The 17974-nt window shown below is 43.1% G+C and overlaps 1 protein-coding gene across 5 annotated transcripts in view; it reads left to right on the top strand.

The window, feature by feature from the left end:
* Positions 1-17974, top strand: part of dpp6a (dipeptidyl-peptidase 6a) — a 1586533-nt gene that overhangs the window by 1547597 nt on the left and 20962 nt on the right. For all 5 annotated transcript variants that reach the window (XM_063044436.1, XM_063044438.1, XM_063044435.1 and 2 more), the window contains exons 21-23: positions 1177-1231; positions 13954-14071; positions 16934-16992. In XM_063044436.1, coding sequence (XP_062900506.1) covers positions 1177-1231; positions 13954-14071; positions 16934-16992 — 232 coding nt within the window. The remainder of the gene's footprint in view (positions 1-1176; positions 1232-13953; positions 14072-16933; positions 16993-17974) is intronic.

Genomic DNA, 17974 nt, shown 5'->3' with positions numbered 1-17974 from the left:
ACAGGAAAAACGTACAAACTCCTTACAGACAGCGCTGGAATTGAACTCCGCAATGCCCCAGCTGCAATAGCGTTGCACAAACCACTACTATGTCACCTTGATACCCCAAGGGCAATGAGGAGGGCACAATAATAGTAATGTCTATGTAGAGTCATGGAACACTACAGCAAGGAAACCCCTTTGGCCCATCTCGTTCCTACTAAACTATTACTCTGTGCAATCCCATTGAACTGCACCCGGAATATAGCCCACCGATTGATTGAATGATTAAAACAATCTTTGAAGACATATTCCATTAACTGGCTTGAACTGTCGGGGGTAGAAACCCATTAGCTCCTGCAGATTTGGTAACATTATGTCCTGTTAGTTTTTGTACATAATTTCCTCAGTAGCTTCCTTTAACTTGCTTTAGACCCAATTGTAATAATGAGTCCTTGATCTGCTCACAGTTTACTTGTCCACGCTTTCTGTCAAACTGCTGGGGGAGAAAAGTCATTCATAATACAGTCGGCCCTCTGTATCCACGGATTCAACCATGGATCGAAAATAATTCCAGAAAGTTCCAAAAATCAAAACTTGAATTTGCCACATGCCAAGCACTACGCTGAATCCACGCGAACTAAGTGATGTGTAGGCATACCCTGCTTGTAGCCTCCTGCCATTTCACAGATCCTTAGTCTCTCTCCAGCACTTGTCGTTTGAACATTGTTTGCCTCGCATCTCATTCGTTCGCTACTTGTGTTGTGAGCGAGAGGAAGGAGCTTAAGGCTAGTAAGGGATGGCTGGCTAGCTGTGTAAAGTGCTACAGCCTCAAGAACTTAAAGATCACGGGAGAATTGGCATTGGCTGAGGCAGCATCAACATTCCCAGAAGAGCTACGATGGTTGCATCTGTACTGAACATGTACAGACTTTTTTCTTGTGATTATTCCCTAAACAATACAGTATAACAACTATTTACATAGTATTTACATTGTGTTAGGTATTATATAATCTAGAGATGATTTAAAGTATACGGGAGGATGTGCGTAGGTTTTATGCAATTTTATATAAGGGACTTGAGCATCCGCGGATTTTGGTATCTGCGGGGGGTCCTGGAACCAATCCCCCGCGGATACCGAGGGACGACTATTTGACAGCAATGTTCATTTTGACGTTGTGGATGCTTTAATTTCAGGATTCTCTTGAAAGAACCTTACATTGATGCGACTAGAGTTGGAGTTTTTGGGCAGGTAAAGTTGTGCTCACCAGAATTTTTTTCTACTTCACAAGATCTTGGTTACTAAATGCTGCGATCAGATTTGTGAGAGTCTCTGCCTGGTGTCACCACTCAGACAGTGTATTCCACACGGTGACAATCCTCTGAGTGAATAGGTTTTTCACATCTCTTCTAAGCCTTTTAATCCTTCCTCTATACCTATGTTCTCTAGTTCTAGACATCTCTGCTACAGAGAAAAGTTTCCTGCAATTTAGCCTATCTATATCTCTGATTAGGTCTTCCTCTCTAAGGGAAAGCAAACAAAGCCTATTCCAGTCTTCACAGGTCACAGTCTCAATCAGGAATTAGAGGCAGATGTAACAAGGGTAATGTAATAATCAGGGACACAAGATGCTGGAATCTGGAGCAACATATGCTCACCCCACCCCTTATTTTTTCCTCTCTTTTCCTGATCCAACTGGCCCTCACTGACTTTTCTCTTCCCCCTCATCCACCTTCTCCCTCACCATCGCCCACACACCCCTCCTATTGGTTCCACTCCTCCCTTCTATACCATGCTTCACCTTCCTCTCCTATCAGATCCCACCAACTTCAGCCCTTCATCACTTCCACCAATCAACACCCAGTTTCTGACGTTATTCACACACTCCTGGATCCATCTATCACTTGCTCTGCCCCATCCTCGCAGCTTTCTTTCAGACCAGATGAAGCATCTTGACCTGAAATGTCGACTGTCCATTTCCCTCCGTGAAGGCTGAGTTCCTCCAATGCTTTGTGTGTTAATGCAACAATCATCTCTCGTCAACATGCTGATTAAGCAAAACATGTCAGCAGTAAAAGTCTGGATGACAAATTCGTGGAGGGTCTACATCGAGCTTTTCAGTGAAAGTACGCTGATGAACTAATCAGGGAACAGACCATTTTATGTAATGACTATGCCCCACTTGACTCCCGTTTGTCTAGGGGAAACTGGCATTGACCCTGCCAACTCTATAATCGTGTTGGTGTGGATACTGTGTGATTTTACCCAGGTATAAACCCACGACATCAAAGATCAGACAGTCCACAATAGGCAAGTAAATGATTACAATTATTCTTGGTGATGGGTTAGTAGAAACAAATAAAGGCGCCATTATCAGTAAATTTATCACTTCTCTGCACAAATAATTTGTTGGAGCTCACAAAATCCGGTGTCCTTTCCTCCCATCGAGCTCTGTTGACCCTTGGCTGGGATCACTCCCGGTGATCTACCAGAGCGCTCGACTCACGTCCGACCTCTTCTCTTCTCCTCAACCAAACGCCCGTGCTTCTCCTCCAGTTCCCGCACATACAGATGACTTCCTTTGGCTAGCAAATGAATACAAGTCCCGTTATCACTAATTATAACCCAAACATGCTGCTATAGAGAAGCCCTTTCTCAGCAATTAACATTACAGAGAAGCCATTTTGTCAGCCTCAACAATTAACATTACAATTAGTAATACTGAGAACCCTACATTTAGATCTAGTGTTGCTCAATGATAAATGTGTAATTGACAACACACACAAAATGCTGGAAGTGCTCAGCCAGTCAGGCAACAACTATGGAGAGGAATAAAGATGAAAGTATACTCTATTCTTATGCTCTATAGTCTGGGTGGCCTCCAACATGGCAGCATAAATATAGATCTCCCCAACTTTCGGTAATTTACCCCCCCATTCTGGGTAACTTCCTCCAAAAGATTGATTAGGCATGGCCTAGCACGTATAAAGCAATGTTGACTATCCCTGATCAGTCCCTGTCTATCCAAATAATTAAATATCTCATTGCTTGCAATAACTTTCCCACTACTGATGTTAGGCTCACCGGCCTATAATTTAGAACATAGCACAGTACAGGCCCTTCGGCCTACAATGTTGCGCCGACCCTCAAACCCTGCCTCCCATATAACCCCACTGGCTTATTCTTAGAGACTTCCTTAAACAACAGAACATCAGCTATCCTCTGACACCTCCCCCATCACCCAAGGATGTTTTAAATATCTTTGCTGGGGCCCCTGCAATTTCTGCACTGCCTCCCAGAGCATCTGAGACCCTGGGGATTTATCCACCCCAATTTGCCTTAAGACAACAAACAGCTCCTCCTCTGTAATCTGTATTTGGTCTATGACCTCAATGCTGCTCTGCCTCACTTCTGACTCTGTGTCCATCTCCCTAGTAAATAGAGATGCAAAAATAATCTCTTTAAGATCTACCCCATCTCTTTCAGTTCCATGCATAAATTATCATTCTGATCCTCCAGTGGATCAATTCTGACCCTTGCAAATCTTTAGCACATAATATATCTATAGAAGCCCTTGGGATTCTTCTTAATGCATTCAAATTTCATGCATTCTTTAAACCCTCCTGATTGTCTTCTTAAGTATCCTCTTCCATTTCTTATCCTCATCAAGCTCCTCATTTGTCCCTACCTGCCGATACCCGCTATTTCCTTACCTGACTTCTTTTTCCTTAACCAGGGCTTCAACATCTCTCTAAAACCAAGGTTCCCTCAATCGGTTATACTTGCTTTTTATTCTGACAGGAACATACAAACTCTGCACTCTCAAAATTCCACTTTTGAAGGCCTCCCACTTACCAAATACACTTTTGTCTGAAAACAAGCCGTCTCAAACCACACTTGTCAGATCCTTTCTGACACCATCAAAATTGACCTTTCATCAATTTTGACTCTCAACCTGAGGACCAGAACTAGTAGCATTAAAGTCACTAGATGCAAAATGTTCCCTACACAATTCTGTCATCTGCCCTGTCTCATTTCCTGTTAGGAGATCTAGTAGCACAATAGTATCATCTAGTTGGGATTTCAATGTACTGATTAAGGAAACTTTCCTGAACATTTTTGACAAACTCTTTCCCATCCAGCTCATTTACAGTATAGGTGTTCTAGTCAGTCTGTGGAAAGTTAAAATCAGATGCTATCACGACTTTGTTTCTTGCAACTGTCTGCGAGCTCTCTACAGATTTCCTTCACTAAATCCCACGGATTCTTGGATGGTCTATAATCTAATCCAAATAATGTGGTCATTCCTTTCTTATACCTCATTTCTACCCAATAAAGCCTCACTCGATGAGCTCAGTAGTCTGCCCTGTGTGAGCACAAAATGCCATCCCTCCCCCTTTAATCCCTCCCATTCTGTCTCATCAAAAGCCGTGGAACCCTGGAACATTAAGCTGCCAGTCCTAATCCTCCTACAACCGTCTCACTAATGGCTACAATGTCATAATTCCACATGTTGATCCATGCGCTCAGCTCATCCTCCTTTCCTAAAATACTCCTTCATTGAAATATGCACAGCCCAGAACATTAATCAAAGTGTGCTCAACCTGTTCATTCCTGACTTTGTATGTCCGCTTAACAACATCTTTAGGTACATAACATAGAAAACCTACAGGCCCTTCGGCCCACACAGTTGTGTCAAACATGTCCCTACCTTAGAAATTACTAGGCTTACCCATAGCCCTCTCTTTTACTAAGCTCTATGTACCCATCCAAAAGTCTCTTAAAATACCCTATTGTATCCACCTCCATCACCATTGTCAGCAGCCCATTCCACGCACTCACCACTCTGAGTAAAAAACCCACCTCTGACATCTCCTCTGTACCTACTCCCCAGCACCTTAAACCTGTGTCCTCTTGTGGCAACCATTTCAGCCCTGGGAAAAAGCCTCTGACTATCCACATGATCAATGCCTCTCATCATCTTATACATCTCTATCAGGTCACCTCTGACCTCCCATCACACCAAGGAGAAAAGGCCAAGTTCACTCAACCTATTCTCATAAGGCATGCTCCCCAATCCAGGCAACATCCTTGTAAATCTCCTCTGCACCATTTCTATGGTTTCCACATCCTTCCTGTAGTGAGGCGACCAGAACTGAGCACAGTACTCCAAGTGATCTGACTAGGGTCCTATATAGCTGCAACATTACCTCTCGGCTCCTAAATTCAATTCCACGATTGATGAAGGCCAATGCACCATACGCCTTCTTAACCACAGAGTCAACCTGCGCAGCTGCTTTGAGCGTCCTATGGACTCGGACCCCAAGATCCCTCTGATCCTCCACGCTGCCAAGAGTCTTACCATTAATACTATATTCTGCTATCATATTTGATCTATCAAAATGAACTACTTCACTCTTATCTGGGTTGAACTCCATCTGCCACATTTTGCATCCTACCAATGTCCCGCTGTAACCTCCACACCATCTACAACACCTCCAACTTTTGTGTTATCAGCAAACTTACTAACCCATTCCTCCACTTCCTCATCCAGGTCATTTATAAAAATCATGAAGAGTAAGGGTCCCAGAACAGATCCCTGAGGCACTCCACTGGTGACCGATCTCCATGCAGAATTTGACCTGTCTGCAACCACTCTTTGCCTTCTGTGGGCAAGCCAGTTCTGGATCTATATAACCATATAACAATTACAGCACGGAAACAGGCCATCTCGGCCCTTCTAGTCCGTGCCGAACTCTTACCCTATCCTAGTCCCACCGACTTGCACTCAGCCCATAACCCTCCATTCCTTTCCTGTCCATATACCTATCCAATTTAACTTTAAACGACAACATCGAACCTGCCTCAACCACTTCTGCTGGAAGCTCATTCCACACAGCTACCACTCTCTGAGTAAAGAAGTTCCCCCTCATGTTACCCCTAAACTTTACTCCTCTAACTCTCAACCCATGTCCTCTTGTTTGAATCTTCCCCACTCTCAATGGAAAAAGTCTAACCATCTCTACTCTATCAATCCCCCTCATAATTTTAAACACCTCTATCAAGTCCCCCCCTCAACTTTATACGCTCCAAAGAATAAAGACCTAACTTGTTCAACCTTTCTCTGTAACTTAGGAGATGAAACCCAGGCAACATTTTAATAAACCTCCTCTGTACTCTCTCAATTTTATTGACATCGTTCCTATAATTTGGTGACCAGAACTGTACACAATACTCTAGATTTGGCCTTACCAATGGCTTATTCAACATTACAGCCCAACTCCTATACTCAATGCTCTGATTAATAAAGGCCAGCAAACCAAAAGCTTTCTTCACCACCCTATCCACATGAGTTTCTATCTTCAGAGAACCATGCACCGTTATTCCTAGATCCCTCTATTCTACAGCATTCTTTAATGCCCTACCATTTGCCATGTATGTCCTATTTTGATTAGTTCTACCAAAATGTAGCACCTCACATTTTTCAGCATTTAACTCCATCTAACTGTCCTAAATCTCTGCAAGTTTTGAAAACCTACCTCATCATCCACAACTCCACCTATCTTAGTATCATCTGCATACTTACTAATCCAATTTACCACCCCATCATCCAGGTCATTAATATGTATTACAAACAACATTGGACCCAGTACAGATCCCTGAGGCACACCGCTACACACCATCCTCCAATCTGACACACAGTTATCCACCACTACTCTCTGGCATCTCCCATCTACCCACTGCTGAATCCATTTTACTACTTCAATATTAATACCTAATGATTGAACCTTCCTAACTAACCTTCCGTGTGGAATCTTGTTAAAGGCCTTTCTGAAGTCCATATAGACAACATCCACCGTTTTAACCTCGTCAACTTTCTTAGTAACCTCATCAAAAAATTCAATAAGATTTGTCAAACATGACCTTCCACGCACCCAAGTCCATATTGACTGTTCCTAATCAGACCCTGTCTGTCCAGATAATTATATATACCATCTCTAAGAATACTTTCCATCAATTTACCCACCACTGACATCAAACTCACAGGCTGATAATTGACAGGTTTACTCTTAGAACCCTTTTTAAACAATGGAACCACATGAGCAATACGCCAATCCTTCGGCACCATCCCGTTTCTAATGACATTTGAAATATTTCTGTCAGAGCCCCTGCTATTTCTACACTAACTTCCCTCAAGGTCCTAGGGAATATCTTGTCCGGACCCAGAGACTTATCCACTTTTATATTCCTTAAAAGTGCCAGTACTTCCTCTTCTTTAATTGTCATATTTTCCATAACTACCCTACTTGTTTCCTTTACCTTACACAATTCAATAACCTTCTCCTTAGTGAATACCGAAGAAAAGAAATTGTTCAAGATCTCCCCCGTCTCTTTTGGCTCCGCACATAGCCGTCCACTCTGATTCTCCAAGGGACCAATTTTATCCCTCACTATCCTTTTGCCACTAATATAACTGTAGAAACCCTTTGGGTTTATTTTCGCCTTACTTGCCAAAGCAGCCTCGTATTTTCTTGCAAACAACAGGAATTCTGCAGATGCTGGAAATTCAAGCAACATACATCAAAGTTGCTGGTGAACGCAGCAGGCCAGGCAGCATCTATAGGAAGAGGCGCAGTCGACGTTTCAGGCCGAGACCCTTCGGACGAAGGGTCTCGGCCTGAAACGTCGACTGCGCCTCTTCCTATAGATGCTGCCTGGCCTGCTGCGTTCACCAGCAACTTTGATGTATGTTGCTCGTATTTTCTTTTAGCTTTTCTAATTTCTTTCTTAAGATCCTTTTTACATTCTTTATATTCCTCGAGTACCTCATTAACTCCAAGATGCCTATCTACAAAGCAATGTCCCATTGGATCCCATGCCTCCTTACTTTCTCAATAAGCCTTGCATGGGGTACCTTATTAAATGCCTTTCTGAAATCCATATACACTACATCTACTGCTCTTCCTCCATCAATGTGTTTAGTCACATCCTCAAAAAATTCAATCAGGCTCATAAGGCACGACCTGCCCTTGACAAAGCCATGCTAACTACTCCAAATCAAATTATGCCTCTCTACATGTTCATAAATCCTGCTTCTCAGGATCTTCTCCATCAACTTACCAACCACTGAGGTAAGACTCACTGGTCTATAATTTCCTGGGCTATGTCTACTCCCTTTCTTGAATAAAGGAACAACATCCACAACCCTCCAATCCTCCGGAACCTCTCCTGTCCCCACTGTTGATGCAAAGATCATCGCCAGAGGCTCATCAATCTCCTCCCTCACCTCCCACAGTAGCCTGGGGTACAACTCATCCAGTCCCGGCGACTTAACCAACTCGATGCTTTCCAAAAGCTCCAGCACATCCTTTTTCTTAATATCTGCATGCTCAAGCTTTTCAGTCTGCTGCAAGTCATCACTACAATCACCAAGATCCTTTTCCATAGTGAATACTGAAGTATTCATTAAGTACCTCTGCTATTTCCTCCAGTTCCATACACACTTCCCCACTGTCACACTTGATAGGTCCTATTCTTTCACGTCTTATCCTCTTGCTCTTCACATACTTGTAGAATGCCTTGGGGTTTTCCTTAATCCTGCTCACCAAGGCCTTCTCATGGCCCCTTCTGGCTCTCCTAATTTCCTTCTTAAACTCCTTCCTATTAGACTTGTAATCTTCTAGATCTCTAACATTACCTAGCTCTCTGAACCTTTTGTAAGCTTTTCTTTTCTTCTTGACTAGGCTTATTACAGCCTTTCTACACCACGGTTCCTGTACCCTACCAGAACTTCCGTCTCATCGGAACGTACCTCTGCGGAACTCCACACTAATATCCCCTGAATATTTGCCACATTTTTTCCGTACTTTTCCATGAGAAAATCTGTTTCCAATTTAAGCCTCCAATTTCCTGCCTGATAGCCTCATAATTCCCCTTACTCCAATTAAACACTTTTCTAACTTGTCTGTTCCTATCTCTCTCCAATGCTATTGTAAAGGAGTTAGAATTATGATCACCATCTCCAAAATGCTCTCCCACTGAGAGATCTGACACCTGACCAGGTTCATTTCCCAATACCAAATCAAGTACAGCCTCTCCTCTTGTAGACTTATCTACATATTGCATCAAGGAACCTTCCTGAACACACCTAACAAACTCCACCCTGTCTAAACCCTTTGCTCTAGGGAGATTAAAACCTCCTATCACGACAACTCTGTTATTATTACACCATTCCAGGACCTGTTTCCCCATCTGCTCCTCGATATCCCTGTTACTATTGGGCTGCCTATAAAAAACACCCAGTACAGTTATTGACCCCTTCCCGTTCCTAACCTCCACCCACAGAGACTCCGTGGCGTCCATCTTTTCTGCAGCCGTGACACTATCTCTGATCAACAGTGCCACGCCCCCAACTCTTTTGCCTCCCTCCCTGACCTTTCTGAAACATCTAAAACCCGGCACTTGAAGTAACCATCCCTGTCCCTGAGCCATCCAAGTCTCTGTAATGGCCACCGCATCATACCTCCAAGTACTGATCCATGCTCTAAGCTCTTCCGCTTTGTTCACAACACTCCTTGTGTTAAAATAGACACATCTCAAACCTTTGGTCTGAGTGCGTCCCTTCTCTATCACCTGCCTATCCTCCCTCTTGCACTGTCTACAAGCTTTCTCTATTTGTGAGTCAACCGCCCCTTCCCCAGTCTCTTCAGTTCGGTTCCCACCCCCCAGCAGTTCTAGTTTAAACTCTCCCCAGTAGCTTTAGCAAACCTCCCCGCCAGGATATTGGTCCTCCTGGGATTCAAGTGCAACCCATCCTTTCTGTACAGATCACACCTGCCCCAAAAGAGGTCCCAATGATCCAGACGTCTGAATCCCTGCCCTCTGCTCCAATCCCTCAGCCACACATTTATCCTCCACCTCATTCTATTCCTATACTCACTGTTGTATGGCTACTACCTTTGCGGTCCTACTTCTCAACTTCCTAACTCCCTGTAGTCTTTTTTCAGGACCTCTTCCCTTTTCCTACCTATGTCATTGGTACCAATATGTACTGTACCACGACCTCTGGCTGTTCTCCCTCCCACTGCAGGATATCTTGGACGCGATCTGAAACATCCTGGACCCTGGCACCTGGGAGGCAAGCTATCATCTGAGTTTCTTTCCTGCGTCCACAGAATCGCCTGTCTGACCCCCTAACTACAGAGTCCCCTATCACTGCTGCCATTCTCTTCCTTTCCCTACCCTTCTGAGCCACAGGGCCAGAATTTTTCTCCACTATCTGTTCTGGCACTCTGTTTCCTATCCCCCTGCGACTCTAGTTTAACCCTCCACCTCCCACCCACCCCCATGCAACACGAGCAAACCTTCCCACCAGGATATTAGTCCCCCCTTCAATTCAGGTGCAAACCATCACTTGTGTACAGACCACAAGAAAGCTAAGATCTAGAAGTAGAATTAGGCCATTTGGCCCATCGTGTCTATTCCGCCATTTCATTATGCTGATCCAATTTTCCTCTCGGGACCAATATCTTGCCTTCTCCTCGTATCCTTTCATGCCCTGACCAATCAAAAATTAATCACCCTCTGCCTTACATATAAATAAAGACTTGGCTTCCACAGCTCCACAAAATTCCGCAGATTCACCACTCTCTGGCTAAAGAAATTCCTTCTCATCTCCATTCTAAAAGGACACCCCTCAATTCTGAGGCTGTGTCCTCTGGTCTTAGACTCCCCCATCCTCTCCGTAGCTACTCTGTCGAGGCCTTTAAACATTCAATAGGTTTCAAGGAGATCACCCCTCATTCTTCTGAATTCCAGTGAGCACAGGCTCAGAGCCATCAAATGCTCTTCATATGACAAACCATTCCATCCTGGAATCATTTTCGTGTCCAGTTTCAACACATCCTTTCGAAGGTAAGGGGCCTAAACCTACTCTCAATACTCCAATTGAGGCCTCACTAGTGCTTTATAAGGTCTCAACATTGTATCTTTGCTTTAATATTCTAGTTGTTTTGAAATGAATGCTAATATTGCATTTGCCTTCTTCACCACAGACTCAATCTGCAAATTAACCTTTAGGGAATCCTGCATAAGGATTCGGAAGTCCTTTTGCACCTCAGTTTTTTGTATTTTCTCTCCATTTAGAAAATAGTCAACCCTTCTATCAAAGTGCATGACAATACACTTCTCGACACTGTATTTCATCTGCCATTTCTTTGCTCATTCACCTAATCCAAGTCCTTCCATAGCCTCTCTACCGCCTCAAAACAACCTGCCCCTCCACATATTGTCTGCAAACTTTGCAACAAAGCCATCAATTCCATCATCCAAATCATTGACATATAATGTAAAAAGGATCAGTCCCAACACAGACTCCTGTGGAAAACAGCTAGTCACCGGCAGCCAGCCAGAAAAGGCTCCCTTTATTCCCACTATTTTCCTCCTGCCAATCAGCCGCTGCTTTATCCATGCTAGAATTATGACATATAGTACAGTAAGTTAAAAAATAGACATACTAATTTTATTTCGTACATGATGGCATTGAGTTCAGTAGACTCTCAGTCTCAGGGAAGAAGCTCTTTCTCATCCTAGGAGTCCTTGTCCTAACACCTGATGGTAGGGTCAAAGAGATTGTTGGGCAGATGGGAAAGCTGATCGATAATGCTGAGGGCTCAGCTGTGCACATCTCACACAAACTCTCATGGTCCCAGAACTCATCCTCCAGTCAGGAAAGCTCACCAACGCTTCTACTTTTTGAGGAGGCTGAAGGGAGTTGGACTATACACGTCAGTTCTCACAACCGTCTCCAGACGCACAGTGGGGCGAATCCCAACGTGCAGGTTCACAGTGTGCTACGGAAAGTGCACCGTGGGGAACAGGAGGGTTCTATGTGGGTAGTTAAAAGTACCCAAAGCATTCCTGGCACCAGCCTGCCCACCATCAAGGACATGTACGCAGAAGTGTGCTGGAAAAAGGCCAGCGATATCATAAAGGATCCCATACTCCCTGCTCATGGACTGTTTGTTCCACTCTCATCAAGGAAGAGACTATGCAGCATCCATGCCAGGACCCCTGGACTCAAAAACAGTTGATTCCCCCAAGCCGTCAGGCTGATTAACACACCCACCTATTAACTTACCCATCACTTAGTGTCACATTATGTACATACAGTCTATGCATTTAACAATTACTTTACATTGTTTTTTAGTGGATTGCATTTATCTTTATATTTATTGTATTTTGGGGGGGGTTATTATGCTTTTTATGCTTATTGTGTTTTTTTATGTTCTTTCAGAAACAGAGTTACAATTACTTTGTTCCCCTTTACCTTCATGTACTGAAGAATGGCAATAAACGATCTTGAATTGTGAATCTTGAACAGAGATTAACAGAGCAGTAAGCTGACAATAGCTGTAGGGAAAAGGTTGAAATCTATTAAGGAAGTGGTAAAATCAGCACTTGGAAAATAACAAATAAGAAAGAAGGTACACTTACAAAGCTTAAAATATATTTGGAAAAGGAGAGCTTTAGAGTGATTTGGGTAAATATGGGCAAATGAGATGAGGGTAGACCAGCACCCTGGTCAGATTGAAGGAGTTTGGTTCAATGCTATAAATCTCCATGAATCTATCAGGATAAGATTTGGCAAGATCAATGGAGGAAAAATCATAACAGAAACAACACACACAAAATGCTGGAGGAACTCAGCAGGCCGGGCAGTGTCTGTGGAAAAAAGTACAGTCGACATTTCGAGTTCCTCCAGCGTTTTTGTGGGTGTTGCTTTGATTTCCAGCCTTTGCAGATTTTCTCCTGTTTGTGACAGGGGAAACAGAAGCAGCCCAAATTCAGAGCTTCAACAACGTTGACAATTCTTTTCCTCCTACTGCTGCTGCCGAGCCTCCGGAGAACTGCCCGCAGATTGTTTGTTGTTGCACGTTCTGGTGCCTGCAGTCTTTCTATGTCATGAGTTCTCGATTGGTGTTTTTCTAAGGGTTACAAAGAAAAGGGGAGGAAATGGGTTCGTAAGTCACAGCCATGATTGAATGGTGCAACAGACTCAATTCTGCTCCTCCATTCTATTGTCATATTGTCAACATGGGTGGAGTTTAAACAAACTGTACCAATACTCTCGAGAATAAGTCCATAAGATATAGGAACAGCATTGGGCCATTCGGCCCATCAAGACTGCTCCACCATTTCATCATAGCTGATCCAATTTTCTGCTTAACCCCAATCTCCTGCCTTCTCCCCATATCCCTTCAAGCCCTGACCAATCAAGAGTCTATCAAACTCTCCCTTAAATATACATAAAGGCATGGCCTCCACAGCTGCCTGTGGCAACACATTCCACAGATTCACCACTCTCTGGTGAAAGTAGTTCCACCTCATTTCCATTCTGAAAGGACACACCTCTATTCTGAGGCTGTGCTCTCTGGTCTTAGACTCTCCCACCATAGGAAAGATCCTGTCCACATCCACTCTATCAGGGCCTTTCACCATTCGATAGGTTTCAATGAGGTCACCCCTGATTCTTCTGAATTCTAGTGAATACAGGCCCAGAGCCATCAAACACTCTTCATATGACAAGCCATTCAATGTTGGAATCATTTTTGTGACCCTCCTTTGAACCCTCTCCAATTTCAGCATTCATTTGAAGATAAGGGGCCCAAAACTACTCACAATACTCCAAGTGAGACCTCAACAGTCCTTTATAAAGTCTCAACAAGAATGTAGAAAAATAAAAGAGGATCTCATTAAAACTTACATAAATAATTGCATGACAGAGCCCAAGGACTAAATCAAAGTGAATCTTCTCAGGAGTAATAGCTTCATCCAGCAGAGTGAAAATGTCACTGCAATTCTAGTGACCTGTTTAATGGCAGAATTAACTGAGTTTTGATGAAATTATCATTGATCTATAATTGAAGAACTAACACTGAAGTGTAAGATTAATTTCTGTCCACTCTTTGCAGGCTTATGGCGGTTATTTGACTTTGATGTTACTTACAACAGAAAACAACCTGGACAAAAAAAATGCCTTATTCAAGTGTGGAATTGCACTTTCACCAATCACAGACTTTAAATTGTATGGTAAGAATCAACAATCTGAACTCTCACCCTTAATCACCTTCAGCCACAACAACACAAGTAAAATTCTGACTGGTCTTTGGAAAAGATTGAATTGAATTGACTTTATTTCTTATATCCTTCACATACATGAGGAGTAAATCTCACATCTTACATCTCCGTCCAAATGTGCAATCGTAGTAATTTATAATAGAACAGTCAATGTAACATAGAATATACTCAACTCAGCATGAGTTAATCAGCCTGATGGCCTAGTGGAAGAGATCAGAGAGTGGTACCAGCTAGCATGTTCTTTCCTGGCTACATGTTTTCCAAAGATTTCTTATTTGAAACCATGGGTCTCAAAAAAGCTCTCCAAACCTTGAATTGAGGCAAAGCATTTCTAGGCCAAGAGATGTGAGGTCCACTAACCAGATTAGTCTATCACACTCAATTACAGTAATGCCTGGAGAAAAACTGGTATCGGTGTTGGCTTATTATTGCTACACGTACTGAGATGGAGTTAACAGCTTGTCCTGATAATGTTCATACAGATCAAATCAGTACACAGTGCATTGAGGTAGAATAAGGTAAGACAATAACAATGCAGAATAAAATGTAAAAGCTACTGAAAATGTGCAAAGCAGGTAAACCACAAGGTCCAAGATCATAACAAGATAGATTTTGAGGCCAAGAGTCCATCTTATCGTATTTTTAAGTGTCCATTCAAGAGTCATAGAAGATAGAAAACTTACAGCACAATACAGGCCCCTTGGCCCACAAAGCAGTGCCGAACATGTCCTTACCTTAGAAATTACTAGGGTTACCCATAGCCCTCTATTTTTCTGAGCTCCATGTACCTATCCAGGAGTCTCTTAAAAGCCCCATTCGTATCCGGCTCCACCGCCGTCGCCAGCAGCCCATTCCACGCACTGACCAGGGGTCCTTGAGCCCGGTGGTACATGCTTTCAGGCTTTTCAATTGGGAGAGGGGAGAAGAGAGAATGTCCGAGGTGGCTGAGGTCTTTGATTATGCTGGCTGTAGTGAGAAGTACAGAGAGAATACAGGGTGGTGTGGCTGGTTCCTATGATGTGTCCACAACTCTCTGCAGTTTCTTGCAGCCACGTGCAGAGCTGTTGCCATGCCAAGCCATTATGCATCCAGGGAGAATGCTTTCTATGGTACATCAATAAAAATTGGTAAGTGTTGACAGGGACATGCCAAATTTCTTCAGCCTACTGAGGAAGTAGAGGTGTTGGTGAGCTTTTTTGGCCATGACATCAACAAGATTGGACCATGACCTGGGCCTTGACTGGTCCAAAATTGATCTATTCAGATTTGAAATAAGGAGGTATCAGGTGATCTTATAGAGGTATGAATTTGATTTAAGTTGAGCCTAAAACAAGACACCAGAGTTCAAACCACTAAAAGGTAAGTTTATAATTGATATCAGAGAAAAGGTTTCCTGAATTAGCCAATTTTTTTTTAAGTCAAGAAAGAATGAGGGAAATATTTTAAGTCGTTAGAAAATGCAACAGAGGAACTATTTGAATTAAAACCAATTCTCAATGGATATTTGGTAGCCCCAGCTGTTTATAATCAATATAAGTGACTTACAAGAATGTAATCTATCCAAGTTTGTTGATGATGGCTCAGTGGCAGGCTGAGCTTTGAGGGGACAGTGTACAAAGGTTTCTTTTCTTTGTACATATAAGTGAATGAAAATACATGAAACAACATTGTTGCCATTATATATAAATTACTATAATTAGGAGTCCTGCAAACAAATGGAAAAAGAAATGTGATAATATTTTGAATAGAAAATTGAAGACGACTTACTGTAACTATACAAGGCACTTCATTGTGCCAGCTTCCGGAACCTTGTGTCCAGCTCTAGCGTCCCTACCGAGGGAAGGATATATGTGTGAGCAAAACAAAGGTTCACAGTCTCCGAGAATGGGTAATTGTTCTCTGAGGAGAGATCAAGCAGAATGGGCCTGTACTCCCGCAAATTTAGAATGAGAGCCAGTGTCATTGAGGTAAGGAGATGGCATTGAGATGTGCTCCGGAGTTCAAGGCTTAGTTTTCAGTGATGCCGAGGATCAAGGCTCGAAGTCGAATCGGAAGTCTGAATGTTCAGAGCCGTTGGCCGGAACAGAGTCTGCAAATCTCTGAGAGTCCACTGGGGAAGTCAAAGCCCAATGTCTACAGGCCCAAGGCCTGTCCTGGGGCTAAAGGATTGTGTATGCACATGGATGGGAGGGGGGAACAGGGCTTGCTTTGCTGTTGTTGTTTTGTTGCTTGTTGCATTCTGTGTTGTTCATTTATTTATTTACTGAGATACAGTTCTGCCAAGTATTGTGGGCATGCCATGTTGGTGCCAGTGTTTGTGGCAACATGTACAGGCTGCCCACAGCACACCCTCAGGTGTGTTGGTTAGTAATGCGAACAATTCACTGCATAATTCCATATGTATGTGAGAGATAATCTTAAAACTTGAATCTTCTGGACCTCAGCAGAATATTTGCCCAGGCTGGGATGTTTAGAATCAGAGGTCACTGTCTGAAAAACAAGGGGATATCCATTCAGGAATTTCATCCCATCATTTAACACTTGAAGTGAATTGTGTGAGATAGTGCCACACTATCTATTGTGCAACACTCTGTACTGATACCTGGACAGAGCTTGACCCAGCTGAAAAAGAGGACATACTAGAAAGAGCAGCTTGCCACTCGGTCCTGCCTGTTTCAAACTGTAGTGAGAACTCAACATAAAGGAGCCTTATTTTCCAATGCCCGAGGGGGAGCGTTTGTATCATCCAGCTCATGTGTTTGTGACCGCGCTGCCATTCCACATGCAACTCACCTGCCATCTCTTTTCTCACAGCCTCTGCGTTCTCGGAACGATATCTGGGCATGTTCAGCAGAACTGAGAGAGGTTATGGGGTAAGTCCAAAGAATGCTAAGGTACAATTAATTGTTGACTCGTATGAATCATTCTTGAGAATTTCTGTTGTTTAAATGACAGAATAAAAATTTAATGGGATTATTCATAGAGAGCTACAGTTTGGCAAGTTGTGTTGACAATTCATCACACCCATGTACACACTCAAGATAATCCCTCCTCAGAGCATAGAACAGTACAGTAGTTGTGTGGTACTTGTGTAGAGCCTTAAAAGGCAAACAGGTAATCTCCAAGTGCAGCCAAGTGTACTAATGCAAAACACGGCTGCTGGAAATCAGAACTTTAATTGAAATCCTGAGAAGCAATCAAGCAGCATTTGCAGAAGGACAAGTGAGCTAACATTTCAGCTCAATGATCTCTCAGTGGAACTGAAGAATGTTCCAGCTCTGGTTAGAACATAGTTGGAATATTGTGTTCGGTTCTGGTTGCCTCATTATAGAAAGGATGCACAAGGTTTAGAGAGAGTGCACAGGAAATTTACTAAGTTGCTGGCTGGATTAAAGATCATGTCTTATGAGGATTTCTCTTTGGAGTGAAGGAGGATGAGAGGCGACTTGACAAGATAAAGAGGCATAGACTGAGAGGACAGCCAGGGACTGTTCCCAAGCTAATACAAGGGGCAAAATGTTAAAGTGATTGGAGGAAAGCATAGGGGAGATGTCAGATAAAAGTTTTTATACAGCCAGTGGTGAGTGCATGGAACATGCTGGGTGGTGGTAGAACACACAACGTAGCACAGGCCGCTTGGCCCATGATGTTGCAACAACATTTTAACCTACTCTAAGTCCTATCTAACTCTTCCCTCCTACATAGTCCTCCATTTTTCCTATCTTCCATATTATTATCTAAGTGTTTCTTAACTAGTTCTAATGTACCTGCCTCAGCTAAACGTGAAATGTTGCATGTTGGTAGATCAAATGTGGAGAGACAGCACTATGTTAAGGGCAATTAACATGCAATTCC

This window comes from Mobula hypostoma, chromosome 3 (genome assembly GCF_963921235.1).
Source record: "Mobula hypostoma chromosome 3, sMobHyp1.1, whole genome shotgun sequence".
In the NCBI taxonomy this organism is placed as follows: Eukaryota; Metazoa; Chordata; class Chondrichthyes; order Myliobatiformes; family Myliobatidae; genus Mobula; species Mobula hypostoma.
This window is presented reverse-complemented; position numbering and strand designations above follow the sequence as displayed.